This window comes from Malus sylvestris, chromosome 13 (genome assembly GCF_916048215.2).
Source record: "Malus sylvestris chromosome 13, drMalSylv7.2, whole genome shotgun sequence".
In the NCBI taxonomy this organism is placed as follows: Eukaryota; Viridiplantae; Streptophyta; class Magnoliopsida; order Rosales; family Rosaceae; genus Malus; species Malus sylvestris.
Window position 1 is genome coordinate 4,198,580 of NC_062272.1, and position 24,657 is coordinate 4,223,236.

At 37.2% G+C, this 24,657-nt stretch overlaps 4 protein-coding genes, 1 non-coding gene and 2 pseudogenes across 5 annotated transcripts; 5 read left to right on the plus strand and 2 right to left on the minus strand.

Moving 5' to 3' along the window:
- The first annotated feature begins 3,383 nt into the window (after positions 1-3,383).
- Positions 3,384-5,543, plus strand: LOC126595033 (xylan glycosyltransferase MUCI21-like). Its single transcript, XM_050261352.1, has 3 exons — positions 3,384-3,708; positions 4,140-4,570; positions 5,034-5,543. Exons 1-3 carry the CDS (start codon positions 3,667-3,669, stop codon positions 5,362-5,364), a joined length of 804 nt encoding a protein of 267 aa, XP_050117309.1. The 5' UTR covers positions 3,384-3,666; the 3' UTR covers positions 5,365-5,543.
- A 1,974-nt stretch (positions 5,544-7,517) lies between these two features.
- Positions 7,518-9,642, plus strand: LOC126595034 (alpha-1,3-arabinosyltransferase XAT3-like; annotated as a pseudogene).
- Positions 9,643-12,151: 2,509 nt separating this feature from the next.
- On the plus strand, positions 12,152-15,234 carry LOC126595035 (chorismate mutase 3, chloroplastic-like). Its single transcript, XM_050261354.1, has 6 exons — positions 12,152-12,395; positions 13,320-13,542; positions 13,639-13,725; positions 13,865-14,008; positions 14,580-14,672; positions 14,779-15,234. Exons 1-6 carry the CDS (start codon positions 12,199-12,201, stop codon positions 15,016-15,018), a joined length of 984 nt encoding a protein of 327 aa, XP_050117311.1. The 5' UTR covers positions 12,152-12,198; the 3' UTR covers positions 15,019-15,234.
- Positions 15,235-16,087: 853 nt separating this feature from the next.
- LOC126595036 (protein RETARDED ROOT GROWTH, mitochondrial-like) lies at positions 16,088-19,376 on the minus strand. The gene is made up of 7 exons (XM_050261355.1): positions 19,015-19,376; positions 18,529-18,640; positions 17,830-17,971; positions 17,492-17,640; positions 17,156-17,307; positions 16,667-16,781; positions 16,088-16,422 (listed from the first exon to the last, which is right to left on the minus strand). The coding sequence occupies exons 1-7, from the start codon at positions 19,308-19,310 to the stop codon at positions 16,288-16,290; spliced, it is 1,101 nt and encodes a 366-aa protein (XP_050117312.1). The 5' UTR covers positions 19,311-19,376; the 3' UTR covers positions 16,088-16,287.
- A 120-nt stretch (positions 19,377-19,496) lies between these two features.
- LOC126595037 (cell division topological specificity factor homolog, chloroplastic-like) lies at positions 19,497-21,565 on the plus strand. The gene is made up of 2 exons (XM_050261356.1): positions 19,497-19,680; positions 20,752-21,565. Exons 1-2 carry the CDS (start codon positions 19,594-19,596, stop codon positions 21,334-21,336), a joined length of 672 nt encoding a protein of 223 aa, XP_050117313.1. The 5' UTR covers positions 19,497-19,593; the 3' UTR covers positions 21,337-21,565.
- A 205-nt stretch (positions 21,566-21,770) lies between these two features.
- TRNAW-CCA (transfer RNA tryptophan (anticodon CCA)) lies at positions 21,771-21,842 on the minus strand. The gene has a single exon. It is a non-coding gene; the product is annotated as a tRNA-Trp (tRNA).
- Positions 21,843-21,947: 105 nt separating this feature from the next.
- LOC126595040 (mitotic checkpoint protein BUB3.3-like) lies at positions 21,948-24,650 on the plus strand (annotated as a pseudogene).
- The last annotated feature ends 7 nt before the right edge of the window (positions 24,651-24,657 follow it).

Here is a 24,657-nt window from a genome sequence, read left to right on the forward strand (position 1 = left end):
TTGCACAACCCTATAACGATGGTATATTTCCATACCATCCTAGACAAAGCCTTTGGCAAAAACGATCATCATTCTACACCTTCGACTTCCCGGCCGCTCCTCGTTTTACTCAGTCAAACCCTAGGCGTTGGTCAGGCGATCTTGAACCAAAATGAAGCGAAGCTAGCAACATAGAAGGTCGCTTTTGAAGTTGTGGCTTTTGAACCGACGTCTATGACTGATATGCACTTTGCGTACAATTTAATTAGTAAGAGCCACGCAAAATGGTCGGCATGCATGGTGCGGCGTTTACACACTTGTTCATGAGGCCCGCCGCGGCGTTCAAGCAGATTGTGCCTCTCGGCACCAACTGGCCGGCAAAGGATTGCTACGAGTGTCCGGCTAGGACTATGAGGTTGTAGCACATTGTCTATAGGATTCATGCAGAGGAGAGTAGCTTGGTGCACAAGTATGGCAAGGATGATGACATTGTGGTGAAAGATCCGACTGCTAAAATTGGTTCCAATTGGGATATTTTGATGAAGATATATTTGAAGGAACAAGATGTTTAAGCTGGATTTGAATAGGTTTACTTGGTTTTTGATGTCAACTTATGGGAAGGCCAAGAAATTAATGGACAATGAAGGGTAGTGCCACGGTGCCAAACCATATACATTATGCATGATCAAGTTTATCTTACGAAGTTCGAAATTGATTGACTACACAGAATATCTAATTTCATCTTTCAATAGAATTAAAACTGGTAAGAATCACCCCAGATTAAATACTGAAAAATAAAGGCTTAATCGGATAAATGGTCCCCGTGGTCATAAGGTATTCGGATGATAGCCCCTGTGGTAAAAAAATTCGGATTTAAACCCCTGTGGTCACAGTCTGTTAGGATTTAAACCCCTGTGGTCTAAGTCTGTTAGGATTTATGTCCTTCTATCATTCCTCCATTAGGTTTAGGTTTGCCAAATCGGATAAATGGTCCCCGTGGTTATAAAAAATTTGGAAGATAGCCCCTGTGGTAGAAAAAATTCGGATTTAAATAATTTTTAATTCATTTCTTCTTTTTTTTTTTTAAAATATGTAAATTAATTATTTAAATAAAAGATATATATCTATATATATAAAGTGAGCATCCTAAAATGGTGAAACATTCAAAATACCATAAATTGTCCTTTAAGAATTTCATAAATTACAATTGAACCAAAAGAAGCTAAAATATTTAACCATATTTTTATTTTGAATGAATTTAATATTTAAAATTATAGAAAAAAAAAACAAAACCCCCCACATTAGTGGGTGGTTTCACGTTTTTAATTCATTTCTTCTTCTTTTTTTTTTTAAATAAATTTTAAAAATATGTAAATTAATTATTTAAATTAATTCATTTCTTCTTCATAAATTCATTTTTATATATCTTTTATTTAAATAATTAATTTACATATTTTTTTAAAAATATTTTTTTTTTAAAAAAAGAAGAAGAAATGAATTAAAAACGTGAAACCACCCACTAATGTGGGAGGTTTTGTTTTTTTTTTCTATAATTTTAAATATTAAATTCATTCAAAATAAAAATATGGTTAAATATTTTAGCTTCTTTTGGTTCAATTGTAATTTATGAAATTCTTAAAGGACAATTAATGGTATTTTGAATGTTTCACCATTTTAGGATGCTCACTTTATATATATAGATATATATCCTTTATTTAAATAATTAATTTACATATTTAAAAAAAAATATTTTTTTAAAAAAAAAGAAGAAATGAATTAAAAATTATTTAAATCCGAATTTTTTCTACCACAGGGGCTATCTTCCAAATTTTTTATGACCACGGGGACCATTTATCCGATTTGGCAAACCTAAACCTAATGGAGGAATGATAAAAAGACATAAATCCTAACAGACTTATACCACAGGAGTTTAAATCCTAACAGACTGTGACCACAGGGGTTTAAATCCGAATTTTTTTACCACAGGGGCTATCATCCGAATACCTTATGACCACGGGGACCATTTATCCGATTAGGCCAAAAATAAAATAGGGCAAGCATAAATTCAACAAGAACCAACCCAAGCTGGCCAAATTAGCCAAACTCAGAAAAAGTGGCCCAACAATTTTTTTGTATATTCAAAACACGATCACGTGAAAAAAAAAAAAAAAAAGATAAGCCACTTAGTATTGTGATATAATGATATTCCTCTTTACTTGTAAGTTAGAGAGATCTTAGGTTTGATTCTCATCAAAGACGAATTTGAACCACATTATTGCTAGCCCATCCTCCTCCCCCTTAGCCTAGATAATAGGGGTGCAACTTGGGTTGGGCTAATCCGAACCCACCCATGTCCAACCCGACTTTAAACCCGAACAAGCGGATTTTTTTTTTAATTATAACCCATCCAAACCCAACCCAATTTCAACGTGTTTATTGATTGGGTTGAGTTGGGTTGATCATTTGCCCGTCCAACCTAACCCGACTAACCACACCCAATCTAACCAGATTGTAACTCATATCAATTAATACTCATACTACACCCAAGTGTGTCAAGTCCAAAAACCAACTCCCTTTCTAATAATTTTTTAATAAATTACCCTTTATAATTACTTAAGTTTTTAGGGAATAAGAAGTTTTGATTAGTCAGCCCATATTCGTAGCTTATAAATCCTAAATCTTTATAGTGGATTGATTTATGAAATTAGAGTTAGCTAGCTTTGATGTTACAAGATTAAACTTGAAAAAGTTTGGCAACCCAAACCTAACCCAAACAAACTAGAGCGTAAATGAACCTGAATGAAACCCAACCCGAACCCAAGCCCAAATTGTAAAAGTTGAGTTAGGATTGGGTTGACCTTCCAACCCGTCCAACCCACTCGAGTTGTATCCCTAATATATAATATTGATTATTCAAAAAAAAAAAAAACACGATTACATGAAGTTACTTCATTTACACTATAACATTTGAATTTGTTTTTTTTTTACTAAATAAAAGTGATATAATATGTGAAAAGACACATCACGAAACATGTAATAGAAGCATGAGAAAGAACTTAACTAGTTAAGTGGTCAAGAAATTCATGGACAAAGAAGGGTATTGATATATTTTGATTTTCTGGTACAAGCGACACATGATGGAGCATTGGAGCTATTTTATGTAACTGAATTACATGCAACGCACTTCCAAGAAAATAAGATTTTTCATTAATTAGAAAATAATTAATTGGATTGCAAGCTTAAGCAAAGCTTTAATTTAATTTCTTTACAGACCCAAATAGGTCACTTTAATTTTTCTTCTTAAAATTTTATTTGGCACTGTTCTCACTGTTCTCCCCAATCATCCTGTACAATTTCAGAACCCTAGCTAACCTACCTCTCTCTCTCTCTCTCACACACACACACACACACACACATATTTTATCAGCATCCAAAGCAGATTCGTATATGTTCTGGTTGTTCTCCATCGGATTCATGCCACGTACGTCGGCATGCTGAGGATATATATAGCTGCAGAAAACTGATCACTTCGTTTTTGACATAGCCATTGCCGGCAGCCAAGCCCCCGCCGCACAAGGAGGATGAAGGAGACAAGTCCGAGGGCTGCGGCGGTGGCTGTGGCCGCCTTGTGCTTGTTTTTCATTTTGTTCGAAATCAGCCTCTCTTCAACCTCCAGATTTCTTAAATATGCTACCACTACTACATATTCAGCGAAGACTACTACTCAAGGTATGAGAAATATTTTCAATCCCTCTGCTATTTTTCATCCAAAGCAATTACGTATCAAATTCCCTCAAGTTTTAGAAGCATATATATTTCAAGAAATTTGAAGGAAGTTTACCATTTTAGATCAAAGTTATAACCCAAAAAAAAATATTAATCCAGATGCACCATAAGTCGTTTAACGTTTAAAGCATAGGTTCGATGCTTGAAGCTCAGTTAATTAATAGCATTTACAATGCATCCGTAGTCTCGAGTTCGATTACTCCCTCCCCATTGTTGCTAATATATAAAAAGTGTTGAACAGATTGTACCGATTCTTCTTTACTATATTACTCGACTTAACGCATGGAGGCCTCTTTCATAATAAAATATAATTTAATCAAATATCATTTACTACTAAATATCATCACTAATTTTGTTTTAAACTTCGATTTCAGAGTCTTTGCAACTCTCACGGTCTCACCCTTCAGAATCTTTGCAACTTCCAATTGTCTGCGACCGTACAGATGGACGATATGATCTCTGTTCAATCAACGGTTCAACTGTCTTGGACACAAATATTTTCACATTCTTCGCTATGGGCCCAGCCCCCACAGGTGGGAAAAGTCCAGCCTTACCCTCGAAAATTCGAAGGGTTCATAATGTCTCGCATCAAGAACATCACTCTCACTTCCGGCCCACAAAGCCCATCATGTAAAGTCCAGCACAATGTTTCTGCCCTAGTATTCAGTGCAGGAGGGTACACCGGAAACTTCTTCCATGACTTCGATGACGGGTTTGTTCCGCTCTTCATCACCGTCAACACAATCTTCCCCGATCAAGACATCGTGATCGTGGTTTCCGAAGCTCCCTATTGGTGGCCTAGTAGGTATGCAGATCTACTAGCAATGTTCGACAAGTACCCTATCATTATCCTCAAAAATACTACTGCCACCCATTGTTTTCATGCCGCCACCCATAGGCCTCATATATAACACATGATTTCATGACCATGAACCAAATTCTACTACCAAATAAAAAATCATACATGGATTTTCGTGTGCTCCCAGAGAAAGCCTATGGGCCAAAAGCCCACCCCAAGGTTTTGACACCCAAGCCCACTAGATCACGCCCAAGACATGTGTTGGCCTACCGCGAAAATGCATGTGGACGCATGATTACGAACCATAAACAAGTGACTCGGTTAATTGAATAGGTGGGATTTGAAGTGATTGTGTTCAATCCCAAGAGGACAACCCCATTGCACGAATCTTATGCGTCACTGAATTCGAACCATGCCATGATCGTGGTCCATGGAGCATCACTGACGCACTCTTTGTTCTTTCTACCAGGTTCTGTGTTTATTCAAGTGGTTCCGATTGGGATCAATTGGGCTGCATTTGCTTATATCGGGACTCCCGATTCGGGAGGGGGGCTAGGTCTTTGAATTTGGAATATTCCGAGTACAAGATTGGAGTGAACGAGAGTAGCTTGGTGGACAAGTATGGGAAGGAGAATTTCTTGCTAAAGGACCCATCTGCCCTTCTGAAAAAAGGTTGGCCATCTGAGTTTATGAAGATTTACATCAAGGAGCAAAATGTCAAACTAGATTTGGAAAGATTTAAGAGTTGTTTGAAGGAGGCTTATACAAAGGCTAAGAGATTTGTGGACAAAAATGGTTAATTACTGTGGTTTTTTGTTTCTGTGATATGAAATAATGGAAGCAACATTTACAGGCTGGTAGTGGCTGTGTTTATTTTTGGTTTTTTAATATCAAATTTGGTCGTCACTACAACATCTTAGTAAGTAATCATTTAATTTTTATATTTTGACGGAATGGAAGAAAAGTAATGAAATTCACAATGGTATTCGTTTATCAAATATTGGTCAATTCCATCCAAGTTTGGTTTTGTCTAAATCTGGTGGAAGAAGAAATTTCTCATTGCAACTTGTTCATTATATAAAAAAAGACTAAACAAAAATAAACTAAAAATCCTGAGTGCGCTCAATAGATATTGTTTTTTTGAGACCACAACAAAAAAATATATAAAAATTAAAATAAATTAAAACCAGATATTAGAAAATGAAAATGGCTACACCGAATTTAATTGATTTTTATTTTTAAGTATGAGGTTTTAGTTTCGATTCTCATGATTACTGAGTTAAACACTATGTTATTATTGACTCGTTGTGTAACCCGTACGATGATCAATCTTGCCCCAAAATATCATTGTTTATAAAAAAAATTACGCTATATATGAATTTCCAATGTACTTAGAGTTTGCCAAGACATTACCAAAGGATTGATTAAAAGTTGCCAAAAATATAGAAGAGTAGTAAGGTAGGTGAGTGAGCATGCAGATTGCAGAGGCAAGCAAGAGGCAGAGATGGGAAACAACGACAGCGCTGCATGCAGCGACCAATTTTCGGTGTAACTGACATGCATACAACACCGACGCGCACGTCCAACAAAAACAACTATATAGACTTCTTGTCAATTCCTAGAACTAATTGGATAACATGCTTAAGCAAGCAAGCTTAATTCACTATTTTTGAAGAAAACGGAAGCTTTTCTCCCAAAGTAATGTTTCCTTGCATTAGTTTTAGTGCGGAATGGTGGTTAAATGAGTTGGGATATCAACGTGAGTCGAAACTGAAACTACAAGATTCGTGTTTTGACTCAGTTTCTTTCAAACTTAAGTTTTTTTATTTTCTTTTACCAACGATGGAATACATGCACACAATTAAGGGATATATATTGGGAACAAGGTGGTACTAGGAATAAGGTGGTCCTAGGACACTTAGAGTCAGGGAAATATACATGCGAAGGTCTTCCAAGGCTCATTCGAAAGTTTGATACAAGTTCCTTTTGTACCTACAAAATGTCGATAAATTTTCTCGATATCACTCACCATATGCTTCGACATATATATGTCGATATCTATTGACATATGCGCAATATGGTTTGGTTGGCGACGACTGGCCACCAAGTGTCGAGAAATGCCACAGTGAATCAACTAATTTTTTACATAAAAACTTGACCCTTAACACTAGGACGTCCTAATTCGAATCCTGAATTTGCCACTACATGCAACAACATATGTGTTCGTGTCAGGAATATGTACAACGGTATAAACCACACAAGAGTTATGCCTTGATAATACGACTAAAACGACCTGATATCAATGTGAGTTAAACCTGAAACTAGAACTCATCGTTACCTAAAGGAAAAACTAGCTAGTTTTGCCTCAAAATTATCAATAGCACGAGACCTACCTCTGGTTAGTTATTTAGCACCTTTTCTCCAAAAGCCTATGATCCCATTTAATTTGGTCGTTTGTCACAAACTCAGTTCTTATAAGTCTGTAAGAGCATTCAAATGCAGTTCAAATTTATATAAACTCCATTATTTTCACTACAACTCAAAAGTCCAAGAGTCCATACATATACATCCCTCTTCACACACACACACACACACACACACACACACACACACAGATATATATATATATATATATATATATATATATTAAAGAAGAGAAAGAAGTGGTAAGAGGCAGCCATTAGCCAAAGAAGGTCAAAAGATGACGAAGAAGACAGTTTCGAAGGCTGCGGTGGTGGCTTTGGCTTGGTGCTTCTTTATCATTGTATTCCAGATCAGCATCTCATCAACCTCCAGATCTTTAAAAAAATATGCTACTACAAACTCAAACCAGACTCATCAAGGTATGGAATTACCGCATTAATTTAGTTAATTAAAAGCTTAAGCATTTCCATTTCCTCTCCAATATTCATCTTAGTTTGCATGGCAACTACACATATTTGGATTTAACTAGTTGTTAAGAAAATTGTGCTCTACACTCTGCACTCAAATCTCTGATTCCGTAGTTTAAATTAATTTAACGTAATTTTTAATATCGTTTGTTAAACAAAGGTTTGCATGCATTGTCCACCACTTTTATTAGTTATCTTATTAATTGTTTCGATTTCTCGGTGCATGCAGTGATCCCTCGCAAAGATCTTAATTGGTCCACCGGTAATTCAATAGTATTCAGAAATGCAACCTTTCCTATTTATCCTTTTTTTTTTTTGGGTGTCTTCTTCACTCAGCTTTTGACATGTGAACTTTAGTTGCACTTGAAACTAAAAATTTAAGAATCGTATGAAAGTGTTTTTAAAATAACTGAAAACTTTTTTGATGAAAAAATATTTTGAAAATCAATTGTTAGTAAAAATGCAAAAACATTCTCTAAAAGGGTTTTTAGTTAATTATTTTAAATTGACGCTGTTAGATTTGGGGTTTTGTAGAGTTTTTAAGGTGCAGCGGCCTTAGCCTCTCGAGAAACGATGAGCCATACAGGGTTGGATTTCTTCATCATCGAATTCAATTCTACCGCGGCGTGGCGGTGGCTATTGTGGTTGTGGCAGTGTAAAGAGGCCTAAACCCTGTTAAAACATCGTGTGTTTTGCCAGTTTTATGAGAAAGAAGCGTTTGGATGGGAAGACGTGATAAGGCGAAGAGGTTTGAGGATACCCATGGAGGCAACTGTGCTGCAGAAGGAAGCGGTAGAGACGGGTAGGTTAAGATGGTAAGAGAGGTGGATGGAACCAATTTATATTCATTTTTAGTTTGTTAGATTTATTAAAGGGTAGAGAGAAGAGAACTGATTTGTATTTTCAAAAATCAATTTCGGATAATGCTCAAAAGACTAAATTTGTAGACGAAATTTATAAAATAAATTATGTGTCACCAATAAGAATATTTAATTTACAAAATTTTTTTTACAAATTTAATTTTTTTAGCATTACCCTTAAATTTTTAGTTAAGCGTAAGCAAATGCCCCATTTCAAAAGCCATGTGAAGAAGGCTAAAAGAAAAAGAGAAATAGGAAAAGTAATTAGAATTTCTCAATTTTTTTCTTTTTCTTATTATATTTTAATTTATTTTTGTTGAACTTTTATTAAAATTAACTCTTTGATTTCAGAATTAGAAGGAGCTCATGAAAAATTGGAGATGATTAGCACACAAAATTCACACTCTCAAGAATCTTTGCAACTTCCACTGAAGAACACAACAATCATGTGCTCATGCACGCTACGATCAATGCTCAATCAACGGCCCAACTGTCCTGGACTCGAAAACCTTGACATTCTTCACCATGAGCTCATCAGCCCAACCCCCGGCGGTGGAAAATATCCAACCCTACCCTCGAAAATTCGACGGTTTCATTATGCCTAACATCAAGAACTTCACGCTCACATCGGGTCCAGGAGGCCCGCCGTGTGAGGTTCAACACGACGTTCCGGCACTGGTATTCAGCGCCGGCGGGCTCATTCGAAGACGCAACTTCTACCATATTTTCGATGACGGGCTCATCCCACTCTTCATCACCGTCAACACGATCTTCCGCCCCGATCAGGACTTCGTGATCGTGGCTTCCTTGGCCACCACGTGGTGGTCTCGCAAGTTCCCAGAGTTAATGCGAATGTTCACCAGGCACCCTATCATCATCCCTAAAAGTTTTACACCCACCCACTGTTTTCCTTCTGCCACCATAAACCTCATCTCCCATGATTTCATGACCATAAACCAAACACTACTATCCACTCCAAAAACGTTCATGGATTTTCGTCTGCTCATACACCAAGCCTATACCGAAACGTCCCGCCGCAAATCTTCGCATCCGACCCCACTGACCCTCAACCGATACTCGTGTGGGCCAACCGCAAGGGGGCTCGTGGACGCATGGTCGCGAACCTGGACCAGGTGGTGGAGCTGATGAAGAAGGTGGGATTTGATGTGAAAGTGTTTGAGCCCAACACACCACCCCATTGAATGAATCTTAATTATGCATTGTTGAATGCAAGCCATGCAATGATTGGAGTGCATGGGGCTGCACTCACTCACCAATTTTTTCTCCGGCCGGGATCTGTGTTTGTGCAGGTGGTTCCGATAGGGTTACACTGGGCGGCGGATGCATTTTACGGGAAGGTGGCAAAGGATTTAAATTTGGAGTATATTGAGTATAGGATTGGAGTGGACGAGAGTTGTTTGGTGGACAAGTATGGCAACGAGGGTTTGTTGTTAAAGGACCCATATGCCCTTCTGAATAAAGATAAAAATGGGTGCCCAGTGGCCACCGACATTAGGGACATTTACTTGTGCCAACAAGATGTCAAACTTGATTTGACCAGGTTCGAGAGTTGTTTGATGGAGGTTTATCATAAAGCGAGGAGATTTATGAAGTTGAATGATTAGTTACGTAATGTTGCATTTGGATGAATGAAATAAATTGAAATTCAGCTGAATAAATAAAGTGTTGAATTGAATTGTACTAGTATTTACTGAGAGTTATTACTCATTTTTGTACTTGTTGTCTTATTTTTCAATTATTTTTTTAATTAAAACAAAAAAAGAAGAGATAGTAGGAATTCTCTTATCCCATTCATTGGTGCTTTATTTTTTATTGTATAGCAGATCAGCATCATATGAACCTGCTCTGGAAATTGTCGAGGTGTCAAATGGTTGGTGGCAAGTTGAATTATAATGATTTTAAATTTGAACATCCTCACATTTTCCTGCCCTATTTGTTTCTTTAGAAGGGGGGTTATTTTCCCTCCTAATCTCTCACTCATTTCATCCTCTTCTATTTGAATGGTTACAGTTTAATCATGTTAACATCTTATATTATATTTTTTTTTATAAAGATAATAAGACAAAAAACAATATGTGAGAAGAGAAGAGAGAAAGAGATGGAAATAGAAAGGGAGAGGATTCTACTTCGTTTTCTTAAGCCACAATGTATCAATTATTTCATGGAATCTTAATTAGTGGGTTCAACCCTAAATAAACAATATTACTTGAGCACCATGTGATTTTCCTGGGGTCACATGTATTGTGTTGCGAGGTGATTTTCCTAATAAACAAAAAACAACAATAATTAAGTTTTATTTTATTCAGTGAGATTGGTTGTATACATCTTAAAACGTTATTGTGCTCAGTTTTGCACTTTTCTGTATCTTTTCTTAAAGTCTATTTCCAAGTTTTTCTGTATATTTCTCTACTGCTTCTGCTATGAGTTTCTATCTCGTAGTTACATATTTTAACTAAAATATATGTAGATCTTTGTTTCATGCATCCAAACCACCTTAAGTCGTTTTCTCTCACCTAAACGCTGATTTTCCTAACAACTGCTGTATATATAATTGTATAATAATTAGCATGTTAATAGACCTTTTCAAAGTAAAATCTTAACGTGCTAAAGACTTGGAAGTCATTTGTTTGATTTGGAAAGTTTCCAATTGACTACATTTCCAATAAAGTGGTAGAAAGAAATCCACTTTTTGAAATGGTACGCATGTGTGTGCGTAAAAAAAAAACCTACTCCTTCGAGAAAAAGGTGTACGTCCTCGAGTTTTTTTTTATCCCCACTCACCCTCTTTAATCACATGTATCAACAAAATAAATTGTCCATTAGTAACCTTTAATTCACTTTCAATTTTTTTAATAATTAAAGTTGATCGTTATAAGCAAGAGAGATTTGATTGACATTTCATAAAAATCGTCATGCATTCCACAATTATAAAGTGCAAAATAAATTTTTTTAAGTGCATTTCAAAAAAAAAAAGGACAATTGTTGGCAAGCCAAGGTTATCCATCCCTTCCAGGGGCTGGGAAGACTCGCAGATGCATTTTAGCCTCCTCTTGGCCATAAGTCTAGTTTCCACACCAGCAACAGGTTTCAAACCCGAGACCTCCAGTTTTTAAGAGCATCTTCAAAGGCGATGTCAAAAAGTCTTACTTGGATTGTTTTGACAAACAAAGGTGCTTTTTTTATTCCAAATGAGATGTCAAAATCCTACATGGATTGACATTCTTCACTTTGATGCCAGATTTGAATGCAACGTCAACTTTTTTCTATTTTATTTTAATGCTGGGGCCACATATTTCTTTATTTTTCTTCAATTATTGATGATTTTATTAAATCCAACCCACTTGATTTTATAAAAAAAACCAAAAAAATATTTTTATTTGACATCTTGGGTAGAATAGTAGACTTTACAAAATGTTGTTTTGCCACGTCAACTGTAAAAATGAAATTTAACATTTTAATTTGACATCACCATTAGAGATGATCTAAAGTGTAAATGACAACCCCTTTAATATTCACAATTCATATTTTAGTCGGTGAATTACAGTTAATTACACTTTTTTTTTTCTTCTTCAAACATCTTTACTTTTTATCATCATAGTAAATAAATAAAACAAAAATTACGGACATGATTAAAATTACCATTTAAAAAAGAAAAATATAATATGTGCATATCAATTTTCTTACCATAATGTAGTTAAATTTGGCCAATTAGTCACCAACTTCTTTTTTTGTCCCCACGTGTGAATTTAGCCTTTAACACAAAGCCACAGCAGAAAGCGTTTATTTAAGCACTTTTTGCTTGAGGATCCCCATAACGTAACGTTACCAAGTCCAAACAAATCAAATTGTACCATCGATCGCCATGGGTGCCAAGCTCTTGCAAGCTTCAGTTCCCAACGCTTCAGCCCACAACGCCTCAAGGCCTTCAATACCCACTCCCCATTTTGTCTCCCACACCATTTTCAACACACCCAACAATTTTTTCCGATCAAATCCCGGAAGAAAACTGCACTTTCCTCTCCAAGTTTCTTCTTCTTCTTGTGCAACCTCTCCCATCAAGTAAAGACGATTGTTTTCACTTTTTTGTTCTTCATTTTTTAATTTTTTTTACATCGTCTGTTTAGTGCTATGCTATTGCTGATTAGAGCCATTAAAAAAAGGGAAATTCTAATGGAAAATAATCAAATTATATGGGTTTCTGAAAGAGAGTAACTTGGGATTGTACAGTTTGCTGATTGCATAATGTTCTTGCAAGGAAAGGTTGTTTGTATAATCTGAACTCGATTAATAACGACAGATAGATTACAGCAGAGTTCTTGAGAAGCATTTCCCATAGGATTTTTAACAATCTAATTACATTTTAGATAAGTTTTCAAAGGGTTTTGAGGTTTAATTATTCACTAGTTTTCTGTTGGGTTAGTGAGTTGAAGCTCTTCCCATATTTGTGTAATTCCAGAGAACTCTACTTCTTGCATTTTTAAAACCAGGATATTGTTGCAACTCAACCCTTTGAGTTTACCAATGAAGTTCAGCAGTTTATTGTTTTGCCTGCTAGAAAAGTCCAGTCTTGGTTTATCTGAAAACTATGAATTAAATAAGATTAGCTGACTCATTTGATACTCCTTGTTTGTCAGGTGAGGTGGTTTTGTTATTTATTTGTATATGAAACGTGATTAGTCTATTATTATGCTTGAGATCGAACGTAGAAAATCGAGCTATTGTTACAATAAAATAACTGTGGACTTGCAGCCAAGTGCTGCATGTTTTGTAGAATCATGTTATGTTTTTCTTGGCAGCCGGAAATTTATCATTGTGCACTCATTTCCCAATTAGCATACTTGCTAAGATCATAACTAGTTCAGATGTGCCCAACAAAGCCTATGTAGCAGCAGATTTTATGTTAGGAAATGAACTTTCTATTTCTTAATGAATCCATAATTTTCCGCAGGCTAACTTCTGACATGCGGCTTCTTTTTCTTGTAGATATTCAAGTAAGAAAAGGGTGGATGAGAGCGAAATCTTAACTCTGGACAGTATAAGGCACTCTTTAATTCGACAAGAGGACAGCATAATATTTAGCCTTCTGGAGCGGGCTCAGTACTGTTATAATGCAGACACGTATGACCATGACACCTTCTCGATGGAAGGATTTCGTGGTTCACTGGTTGAGTTTATGGTCAGGGAAACTGAAAAACTCCATGCCCAGGTAATCTAAATAAGATATAAAAGATTAATATAACTACTACAATATTATTAATGATGCCGGAGATTTTCTTAACTGCGCTTCATTTTCGCATGCCAGGCGGGGAGGTACAAGAGCCCTGATGAACATCCTTTCTTCCCAGCACACTTACCTGAGCCAATGCTTCCTCCTTTGCAGTATCCACAGGTAAATTCTAATACACAGCATGATAATTTACCCTTGCCCTGTAACTTGATAAATTTACTTGCATAATTTGGCTTGTTTTAGTGTATGCTTTTGAAGTGATTTCTGACCCGATTTGCGTTTTCTCTGATAATGAAACTAGGTTTTGCATCCGTATGCCGATTCAATTAATATAAACAGTAAGGTTTGGAACATGTACTTTAGAGATCTCCTTCCCAGATTAGTCAAAGCAGGAGACAATGGTAATTGTGGATCAGATGCTGTTTGTGACACACTTTGTTTGCAGGTAAACCACTGTCAACTGAATTTACAGAAGTTCACGATTCTCACGTAACGGTCCAGAAATTATGACAAACACAAATAATAGTCTATTAGGTTGTCACGTTATACTAGTTTAGGTAATTAAGTGTCGTATTATAGTTGAGAGGATTGTTTTATTTGCCTTTCTGTTTCGTCTCTTGTCTGGTTGTTTAGTTTGTGGCGTCTGCCTTGGGCCTTCTAATTTGGCCTTTCGTTTGTATTGCCTCTGGTGCCTTTCAGCCTTTCAATGAAAGGCTTCTCAACTCTCCAAACCCAAATATAAAAAGATAAAAGAAGAAGCGTCGCATTTTAACGTTTTCTCCTAGCCTTGTCCATGACATATGGAACCTTTCCCTCCTCATGAGTTCATTGAATTCTGCTCTTGCGAACCGGTTTTTGAAATTTTGAGTTCGGGACAGTAGTTTAGGATGCATTTTCGATGTTTTTGTTCCCTGCTGTTGTTCTTAAGACTTTGCGTTGTTGTGTTAGATTCTACATCAATCCTTTTAGTGTACCCTTTGATCAAATTCCTTTCCGATGTTGGATGTTTGTCACAGGCGCTTTCGAAGAGAATCCACTATGGGAAATTCGTGGCAGAGGCAAAATTCCGTCAATCCCCAGCGGAATATGAGGCTGCCATTAGAGCACAAGTAAGCTTCCTCTTATAAATGTGCCCTCATCATTGCATTGCTTGATGGTTCATTATCTCATATATTGACGACGTGTTTTTCTTGTGCCGGTGTGTGGTTCTTGCAGGACAGGAATCAACTGATGGTGTTGCTGACATTCGAAACAGTGGAAGCAGCGATCAAGAGGAGAGTGGAGATGAAGACGAAACGATACGGGCAGGAGGTTAAAATCGACGAAGGGGAAGATGATGCAGCTAACCCTGTATACCAAATCAAGCCACATTTAGTTGCCAGTCTCTATGGAGATTGGATCATACCTCTCACAAAGCAAGTTGAGATTGAATACCTCTTGAGAAGATTGGATTAAAGTGAAAATCCATGATTTGTTTTTGTTTAATTTGTTTAGGGTTGTGCTATCCGCACACTTATTTTTACTTCTCATACACCCCTCGCAATTTCTGGCTGTATGATTTACTGAATTGAAGAATATCAATCGCAAAAAATTAAGAAGAGTGTGAGAGATAAAACTGGATGTGTGAATAACACTATCTTTTATTTAATACGGATGTGAATTGTCTTCTCATTGTTTACGAGTCGAGTTGTTATTTAGTAGACATTTTAATCTATTTGTCCATGCCATTCATTTGCCTTAGATTACTGAATTAGTCCTTGGATATGAAACTACGTTTTAATCATGTGAGAAGAGAGATAAACACGTAACGATATGCGCTCTGTGAGTTTTGGCCTGACCTCGTTCCCCAAACTAGGATTTGAAGGAATACCCTGCATATGTCCAAAGTTGTCGTCAATCAAATGGCCTGAAAATTACGCAATTTGTGATTCCCACCACGTGCAGAAGAACCTTTAGCATCCAAAAGGGAAGAAAACAAAGGAAAATAAGAAAGAAAGAAAGAATGTGACTTGTAGTTCAAAAGAAGCTTAATCGGATAAATGGTCATCGTGGTAATATATATTTTGCCACACGTGAAGTTGGATTCAACGATTCTTCTGTTATGAGGTAAGCAAAAACGGGTAAGGCGATTCTTTTGAGGGGAATGCTCACAGGGATTAGAGGGAATGAAGACAAAGGCTCTAGTATGGGTTAAGGTCACTCGTGGAATAGTTGAAAGTTCTAAGTCCGATGACTTGTGGTTTATAGCCGGCTTCAAGAAGTCAAGACCAAATGATGTTTACATAACACCACGTGACTCGTGAGGGTAGAAAAAATCTGAGTTTAGAGTAACATCGGCGTTTCTATTGCCGTTAGTCGGAAGATAACCTGAAAAAATCTCACATTTTGTCTATTGGATGGATAATGCAAATCAATTGCTTCCTTCTTTTTCTTTTTTTCTATTTGATGTGCATTCTGTTTAAGGCGTATGGTACAGTAAAAATGAACTTTCTACGTAAAAGCACGTAAAAGATGAGTCAAGATGTATACTGAAATTGCAATTTAATTAGAAAGGAATCACAGAATTTTTTTTACAGTGAAAGAATATCCATAAAAAATCACTTTCTCTGTTGACAAAATTAATTTCCTACGGTAACTTTGGCTGCTGCAACTTTTCTCATCTGCTTACGAGATCACAGAGATGTTGCAGCTGAATCACGAACAATCTCGTGTAGTGATATAATGTTAAGCTGCAGCTGAATCACGAACAATCTCATATAGTGATATAATGTTTTCTATGCTCAACAGGAAGATGATGCACCATTCCAGAAGATCCGACTTTCTGTTTTGAAGGACTTCTTGCAAGAAATGAATGTTGTGCTGCAAAGAAAGAATGGTATAGTTTCAAAGAAAATATGAATGGATCGAAAAGATAACATGTATGCCGGCAACATACAACCTAACTTTTTATAAGTAACTTCTTTTCCATTTATATGTTTCTTTTCAAGTGATAAATTTCAATTATATTCTCTTTCTAGTCAACCTCTTACTAGACGGGATGAGGTAATTAAGTCTCCATGATTTAAGAACAAAGATGAATCAATAATTACAAGGACAAAACTACCTCTACAAATTTTAACTTGAAATCCAAGTTTCCGAAGCGTTGTGTAACCTCGTACTCCTCCCGAAGGTAATCATGTATTTGAGCGTACTTTGCATCCCTCCAAGCAATTTCTGATCTGATGGATAAAGAACAAAATAAATGCTAAAAGCTGCAATGCCATATTATGAACCAAACTGATATATTCGAGCACTAGAAGCAATTCCAGATAAACAAAGATGGCAACTGGTGATACCAAAGTTGAGTTTAATCTGATTCTTAGCTCAGCCAAGTCATAGCTTATTTTCTGAATTTCACAATAAGTTGGTACCAAGATTTCTAATCCAGAAGAGGGGAGAAGTTGAAAAATTACAGTTTAAGGTTTAAATGCAATATTGAAGGTCAGTGAGAAATCTAGATCATCCAGTATACCGAAGGACTAACTTTAAATGCAATAGACTACTGATCTTGAAATATCGCTACAAACAACCAATGAAAGCACAACGACATTACCTTTCAAAAAGACCAACTTTAAGAATTACGTCAGCTAAGTTTGAGTTAGCCTTCCCAACAAGTTGAAGGAGCTTCTTTTTGTGCATTGTGAAAGTTCCAGTTTTCTCCATTCCACGATTTATATCTGCAAACTCTTCAACCATACCATCAACCTAGAAAGAGAGACCCATGCAACCGCGGGGTTGGGAGGGGATAGAGAAAGATTTAGATTCTCATAATCTAATACAGAAGGTTCTCCAGAGAATTTGAAATGCAGCAATGTTGATTTACAAAAGATGCAAAATACCATCACAGTGCAATCTTTTCACACAAAATTGAATCCTGGTTAAGAATTACCTGGGAAACAAAATAATCTAAAGCAATACTTTGGCCAAGCACACTGCCAATAATGCGAATAGAATCAGTGTCCAAAGTCTTAAGAACTATGTAGTCTGGGCCACCCTGCATGTCCTCATCCAGCTGTGGCTTTTCTTTTACAGCATAATCTAATGCACGCACACACAGAAAGCCAAACAGCGAATTATTCAAAATATTTTCAACCTTTCTATTTCAGAAGAATACACTAATATCTTTAAAAAAATTAGCAATTGATGATTCAATGCAGTTGAGCTCAAATGAAGTGTAATATGACATTGAGTAATCAAATGAAATATGGTTATCTTCAAGAAATTTACCGTCTTTTCTCATCTCTGGAAGTAATCCAGAAGCATGCCTTGTAACTAGATCCAGATAACCATCAACTTCACGATCCTCAACATTAAACAGAACAGCAGATCCATACTGGAATACGACCATGTAACGCCAGACTCCAAATTCCTAAAAGAAAGCAGCAAGATAATGAAATGACTATCATATTAATTATACTCGATGCTGCTGTTAGCTATTAGCTATTAGCCCATGACTGAACAAGAAAAGCACACTTGTAGTTTTGGAGATGATGTCCTCACTTGAAAAAAGTACACTTGTTTCTCTATATACGCCATGTATGACCCTGGGTATAAATATGATTATGATGTCCTCACTCGAAAGTGGTCAATCAGACATCAATCACTCATTACATACATGGCCTATCCCAAAAAGTAAACGAAGAAAATAGCTTAATCAACAATGCAAAGTCAAGCATCAGTTTCAACAGTCTAGAAAATATGCTTGTACCAGTTGGAAAAAGCGCTACCAGGTTCAGTCTAAATTCCCTTTTATTATTGCTAACAGAAGCAAATGGATGCATTGCACTCCCGCAACGCAAATTTAATGCCCACAAATGATTTCTTTATGCATATCATGAGGCAGAATAGTCTCACGAAGGAAATTTTATCACAACAAGAACTTCAACCGAGCAAAGTATCAAATTGTTCAAAGAATCATCATCTTACAGTATTTTCTGAAGGGAAATCGCAAAATCTGAGGGCAATGTAATTCGATGAGCGAGAAGAAGGAGGAATGACATTGATTAAATTCTCGGCTTGCATACTCTTCAAATTGATACTGCGAAAACCATGAATCTGAGAAAGCCAAATCATAAAGAACATAGCCGGAAACAACTGAGAAAGTGAGAGAGACAACGAAAAACGGAACTGACCCAGTACAAAAACCGCGACAGACCCCGAAACAAAAATCAAAATCCCAGATCAAACATAAGAAAAAGAAAATCATAGGAGCATTGCAACAGCAGTAAATGGTCAGAATGTGCAAAACAAAACCTTAAAGCAATGTTCTTTAATGAAAGTTATCAGCTTGAAGAAACAATACGAGCCTATAACAAACTAAAAACACAAATGGAGACAGACCCACATAAACATATGACAAAACAATCAAACCCCAGACGAGGATTCGCAAAATTAGGAACTATGACGGCTAACCTGGTACAAAGGAAGTAGGCTTTAATAGGTATTTTTCCCGTTTCTTCGTCGTCCTTAGCTTGGCTCTGACTCCGAGCGTAGCAGGGCGGCTCAGAGTCGTAATCATTGGCTTCAAAGGAAATCCGAGACGGGATTGCAGAGAAAGGTCGTGAATTGAGGAAGCGGAAGTGGAAGGAGGTGGAGGCTAAAGGGCAGCTTATATGGAAAGGAGGCTTGGCGGGAACGGAAGATTTAGAAGCTCCGGCGGCGGCTACGCGGCTGAGGAGAAGAGAAGCAGTGGCTCTCCACCTCCCCATTCACTGAAAGCTTCAAGGTTTTGGGAAGTTATAATTTCGCCGCCGTCTTTCAAGTGAAAGGAGCACAAGTTTTGGTAGTTGTATGTTTTTGCTCCTCTTCCAACTTTTCGTAAATCGACATGTCGTTTGAACCCGAGAACAAACGACGTGTAGTTTTATGTTGGACTAGCCAGTGACAACCTGAACCCTTGGACGGCTGAGAAAGCCAGCCCCTTTGAGGAAACCAGAAGCGCGAGCAGTGAGCATATCTGAGGAGCAGAGGGACTGAGGAAGAAGAAGAAAAATGTCGATTTTTGGGGATCTGAGGGTCTCGGCTACGCTGAATTCTCACTCGACGCACTCTATCCGAACCCTTCTGCCCAATTCAAAGGTCTGAACTTCTTCTTTTTTTGTTAAATTCTTGTATTTTGTTTTTTGTCTGGTTTCGTGCATTTCCTCGAATTTGGATTTCTGGGCTGTTTGTTTCCCGGGAAAATGAGAGAAATGAACTGAGAATTTGGGTTTTCATTGAGGTCAAGCGTGACGGAGAATTTTGTGAATTTTTATGGTAGATTTCTTATTCTGTTTTGGAAGGAAAATTTGAATGATTATATCGAATTTGTCAAACTGCCAGTTAATTTACAAGCTTAAATTGGAAGGATATGGTGCAATTTAGTTATTTATGCCCATTTAACTGAGGGTTTTAACCCTTGGACTGATGGCTGAAAGGAGAATGATGACTTGGTTGAGGGTCCTTGAGAGACTTGGTTGAGGGTCCTTTAGAGTCTTACTTGTTGTATTTCATCTCCGATTCCGCTTAAAGGTGTCGATCTGAAGCTGAACAAGTATGCAGCATTAATAACTTACAGTTAACTGCAAGGGGTTTTCGCATCGTTATTGTCGATTTGTTGTCAGAGTCATGGTGATGACCATGGTGTCAGATTTTATTGGAAATACTTTCTTGTTTTGTTCACTTGCTTTGCTGTCATGTTGAATTGCGTTTGTCGTCTGGGTGGCCGATTCTAGATTCGTGTGTTTCTTCTTAGTAGTTAAGTGATGTCGTCTGGGTGATTGAGGGTATGATGGTTGTCTATTGAGCTATGATTTCATATAATGCATCACTGTTTGTCCATCTATGTGATCTTCCATGGTGTTTGTATGCAGAGTAGTATAAGGTATTTTTCTGAACTGGATGTTAAATTGAAGTGCTACTTTTGTTTATGGCCGGTTACCTTCTATGATCTGTATGGTTGCAGTTGGACTGAGGCGTCCCTAACGTTTTTCCTTCTTCATGAAGGGAAAGAAACTATCACTATCGTTTTGTTCTTGAAAACCTACCTAAATAGAAGTTGAAATTTTCATTTGCACCTAATTGTCAAGTTACATAAGATGGTTTAATCAGATATGAAAATGTCTTCCCCTAAGTCTCTGCTCAACTTTCAAGTTTTGTGCTGTGCTATAGGTAGACTTTGCTAGCTTTCCAAATGGAGGGTCTTGCATTTCTGAGATTACGCCAAAATGGCCGAGTATGTCATTTGATAGACGTAACATTTGTCAAAATTCCAAGCGGTTATCTGGAGATTTTCAATTGTCATCGAACTCAAGTAGCCAAGATTCCGAGAGCTTCCTCCTCAACGCCATCAACATGAGTTTCTTTGACCGTTTAAACTTGGCTTGGAAGATACTATTCCCATCTCCAACATCTAGGAGGAGCTCAAATGCTAACATTGCCAAGCAGCGCTTGAAGATGATCCTGTTCTCTGACCGATGCGCAGTTAGTGATGAGGCTAAAAGATTGATTGTCAACAACATTGTGCATGCTCTATCAGATTTCGTTGAGATAGAATCGCGAGACAAAGTTCAGCTGAGTGTGTCTGCCGATACTGATGTAGGAACCATTTACTCTGTCACTGTACCTGTAAGACGGGTTAAGCCAGAATACCAGATTGGAGACGAGACTGGGTCGATAACAAATATCGAGTACAAAGATACCGGAGACAGTTCTGGCTCTGTTGATGTCAAATTTGATTTCTTCATCCCTGACTAAAGCAACTCATTCGGTTTCTTTAAGTTTAAGAAATAGATTATTGTGTTTGGCTGAAACCAAAGAAGTTTATGGTTTAGATGTTTTGGATTGGACCTGTTTCTTCTGTATATATATGAAAAAAATTCCTGTAAGGCGATTAGGAGAAATCTTCTGTGGAATTCACGGTTTGGTTTTGTTTACGTGCGTGACTCTGTATTTGATCATCTGCTTAATTATTTATTTTTATCAACCGCGATGGATTCAAAGTTTGGGGAAATGATCATAATTACTTAGAATATGAATTCGTTATAAATGACGAGCTCGTATCAAATTATTACTGACTTGTTATGTGACTAGCCCTACCAAGATCCCTGGTTAGGAAAAAGAAAAAAATGTGACTAGCCCTACCATGATCCCTGGTTAGGAAAAAGAAAAAAAAATTAACAAGCGGGGATTGAACCCGACGTGAATCGAACACGCAACCTTCTGATCTGGAGTCAGACGCGCTACCATTGCGCCACGGATCCACTTGTTGTTACGTTCGTTAGTTAATATTATTTAAGAGAATAATAGCTCAGCATTAAATTCAAATCCACCAGAGTTATTTATTTCTCATTTAGCGGGAACTTTTCATCTTCTCCCTCCCTCCCAAATTCTCTGTACCAAATTCTAGGGTTCATGGTACCTAAGGAGGTGTGAATCCCAAAGCTCCATTTCTCATCAATTCTGAAAAAAATCACTGGAATTTCTGTCCAATATTGGTCGTTGGATTGTTGTGACGGTTCGGTCTACAATGACCACAATGGCCGCACCTCCTTTGAAGTTCGAAAACCCGATCCGAGATGCAATTTCCAGAATCCGGTTCGCTCCGAAATCAGACAATCTTCTCATCTCCCCTTGGGACTGTGTGAGTGGTACTCCACTTTTGAGCTCGGAAATTGGAGTTTGTAGCGCTTTTGTCTTTTCAATCGTAAAAATTGATTCTTCACCTCTTTTTGCAGAGCTTAAGATTATACGATGTCGGAAGCTCACAGCTCAGACTAGAAGCTCCGTCGGAAGCGGCTCTCCTCGATTGCTGTTTCCAGGATGAGTCCGTCGCGTTTACGCCTGGTTCTGATGGCTTCATCAGATGAAGGTTTGTCACTAGGATTTGTTTCATTTTGCAGTGGGTTGCTGTTGAAATTAACCTTCATCACCGTCGTAACGCTGTAATTTTTAGCTTTAATTAATGGGTAATCATAACTTTAGTCAGTTATCGAGGCTGATTTCTAATATGTCCTTTTCACTGTCAAGGCAATATGTGCCGACTCTTTTCTGGGTTTTTCTGTGCTCAAGATATGATTTGCATTCTGAAATTTATGATTCGATTGGAAATCACGATGACATACCGACATGCGTTGGATACTCGGGCGAAACCAGTAAGCTCTTATCTACATTCCACTCTCATTGGCATTGGATTCTGATTGACCCTGTAAGTATAGATTTTGACCTTTACACAAGTCAATAATTTATCTTTTCAAATTTTCGGCAGATGTTAAGAAAAACATAAAACCAACTGCTTGATATTGCCGTTAAATGAAAGATTTTGTGCATAATATTTCATAAAATTCGGAATTGTTAACTGCGGTATATGATCATTATGGCATGAGTAGTGGAAATGATTGAACTTGTAGACTTAATGGGCTAACAATAAGCTTATAATGCTATCTTCTTCTGTATAGTGATGTTCTCTGTTTTGGTTTTGTTACCGAACATATTGTTAACAATTTTTTTCCTAACTTGTTGTAGGCCAACTAATCACTGCCGGTTTGGACAGGAAGATATTGTCTTGGGACAACCGTACGGAGAAGGGTTTTGTGTTGGCAAGTAATCTGGATTCGGAGGTGATGTCCATGCCACTCTCAGGTCTTGATATGGTGGTAGCCATTGGATCATCAATATATGTGTATGATTTGCGGAACCTAGAAAAGCCAATTCAATCAAAAGATTCAAATATGGATGTTCAGATTGTGTGTGTGAGCTCAATTCCGTATGCTAAAGGTATTATCACTATACTTCACCAGTTCACTTAGCGGTGTATGTTGTAAACCATGTACCGGTTATAGTTATGAATATTTGAATTGGCTAATTTATATTAACTCTAGGTCTGTTGGTTGATTTTGCATTGCAATCAGAACATGTATCTTATGAAAAGTTTTGAATTGTCTTTGCAGGATTTGCGGTTGGCTCGATTAATGGACGTGTAGCATTGGAGATTTCCTGTCCATCCAGTTCGGATGACATCAGGTCAATTCCTGGAGTCTATGTGATATTATGATTGGCATATCCAAACCTGGCATGCTACATGACATGCCTTGTATGTATACAAACTGTCATTTCTTATGTTCTACTTTGTTCTGTTTGGAAGGAAGAAAAAAATAATGTTACTTGTTAACATTTGTTTCAGATATATGTTCCGGTGTCATCCAAAGTCAACTGCTAAGAGATATCACCTAGCATCGGTGAATGACATTGCATTCAATCCGCTGTATGTGTAACTCTAATATTCTATCAGCTTTGACCAACTTCAATTGAAAACTTACTTTCTACTTGATGTTTCTGATCTAGCATCTTCAGCGCCTTTGTTACCAGTGACAATGATGTTTATGTTACCGCATGGGATGCTACACAGGGGACAACTTCTGGTTGTTGCATCAAGCTACACATATCAAGAAGCTAATGAAATGTGAGCACGCTACTACTAAGATTTACTATTTCTCAATCCTCCTATAATCCCAGTATTATATATCTTTCTTGTCCACTTCCATTCATCAGAGAAGAGCTTCCTCTGGTATTCGTACATGAAGTTGGCAATGACAACATGAGATCTGTATCTGTTGGAAGTTCAAGCAGAAACTAATTGTACACCGTCAGATGAAGGTAATGAACTGCTAAATGTGTTCAATTTCTGTGTAATTTTCAGGATCATGTGTGAAGCCATGATGTTTGCAGGGTCCTTGTATATTAAGCATTGTCCTTTTTTATGAAAGTTGTACCCGCCGAAGTTGATTTTGATATGCAGATGAACAGAAATCAGCTGCAAAGGTAGAGTTTTAGGAATTGCACCTGCTGTATAATGTCGGTGGTTAACTTATGTACCGTTCCTCTAGAGTCTAGACAGATACCACTTTCATGGGTTTTGTTTAGTTTCTGCTGATTGGATCCATGAGTTTTAAATGGAAAAGCATGAAGCTTGGTTGTTTGTATTAATATGTAAACTTTGCAATCACCACCGATGATATGTTGAATTCTTTTGCACATTAGCCTGCAAAGTGATGAAACCATTTGCCCCTGTTTCCGTTT

Coding starts and splice junctions, on each gene's coding strand:
- LOC126595033 (XM_050261352.1), top strand. CDS start 3,667: ATGCTACCACTACTACATATTCAGCGAAGACTACTACTCAAG. Junction 3,709..4,139: donor AGCGAAGACTACTACTCAAG/GTATGAGAAATA, acceptor CTTCGATTTCAG/AGTCTTTGCAACTCTCACGG. Junction 4,571..5,033: donor CCCTATTGGTGGCCTAGTAG/GTATGCAGATCT, acceptor TCTTTCTACCAG/GTTCTGTGTTTATTCAAGTG.
- LOC126595037 (XM_050261356.1), top strand. CDS start 19,594: ATGTCGATTTTTGGGGATCTGAGGGTCTCGGCTACGCTGAATTCTCAC. Junction 19,681..20,751: donor CCCTTCTGCCCAATTCAAAG/GTCTGAACTTCT, acceptor GCTGTGCTATAG/GTAGACTTTGCTAGCTTTCC.
- LOC126595035 (XM_050261354.1), top strand. CDS start 12,199: ATGGGTGCCAAGCTCTTGCAAGCTTCAGTTCCCAACGCTTCAGCCCAC. Junction 13,543..13,638: donor CTGAAAAACTCCATGCCCAG/GTAATCTAAATA, acceptor TTCGCATGCCAG/GCGGGGAGGTACAAGAGCCC. Junction 14,673..14,778: donor AGGCTGCCATTAGAGCACAA/GTAAGCTTCCTC, acceptor TGGTTCTTGCAG/GACAGGAATCAACTGATGGT.
- LOC126595036 (XM_050261355.1), bottom strand. CDS start 19,310: ATGGGGAGGTGGAGAGCCACTGCTTCTCTTCTCCTCAGCCGCGTAGCC. Junction 17,972..18,528: donor ATTTCCCTTCAGAAAATACT/GTAAGATGATGA, acceptor GCTTTCTTTTAG/GAATTTGGAGTCTGGCGTTA. Junction 17,641..17,829: donor TCCAGAGATGAGAAAAGACG/GTAAATTTCTTG, acceptor TGCGTGCATTAG/ATTATGCTGTAAAAGAAAAG.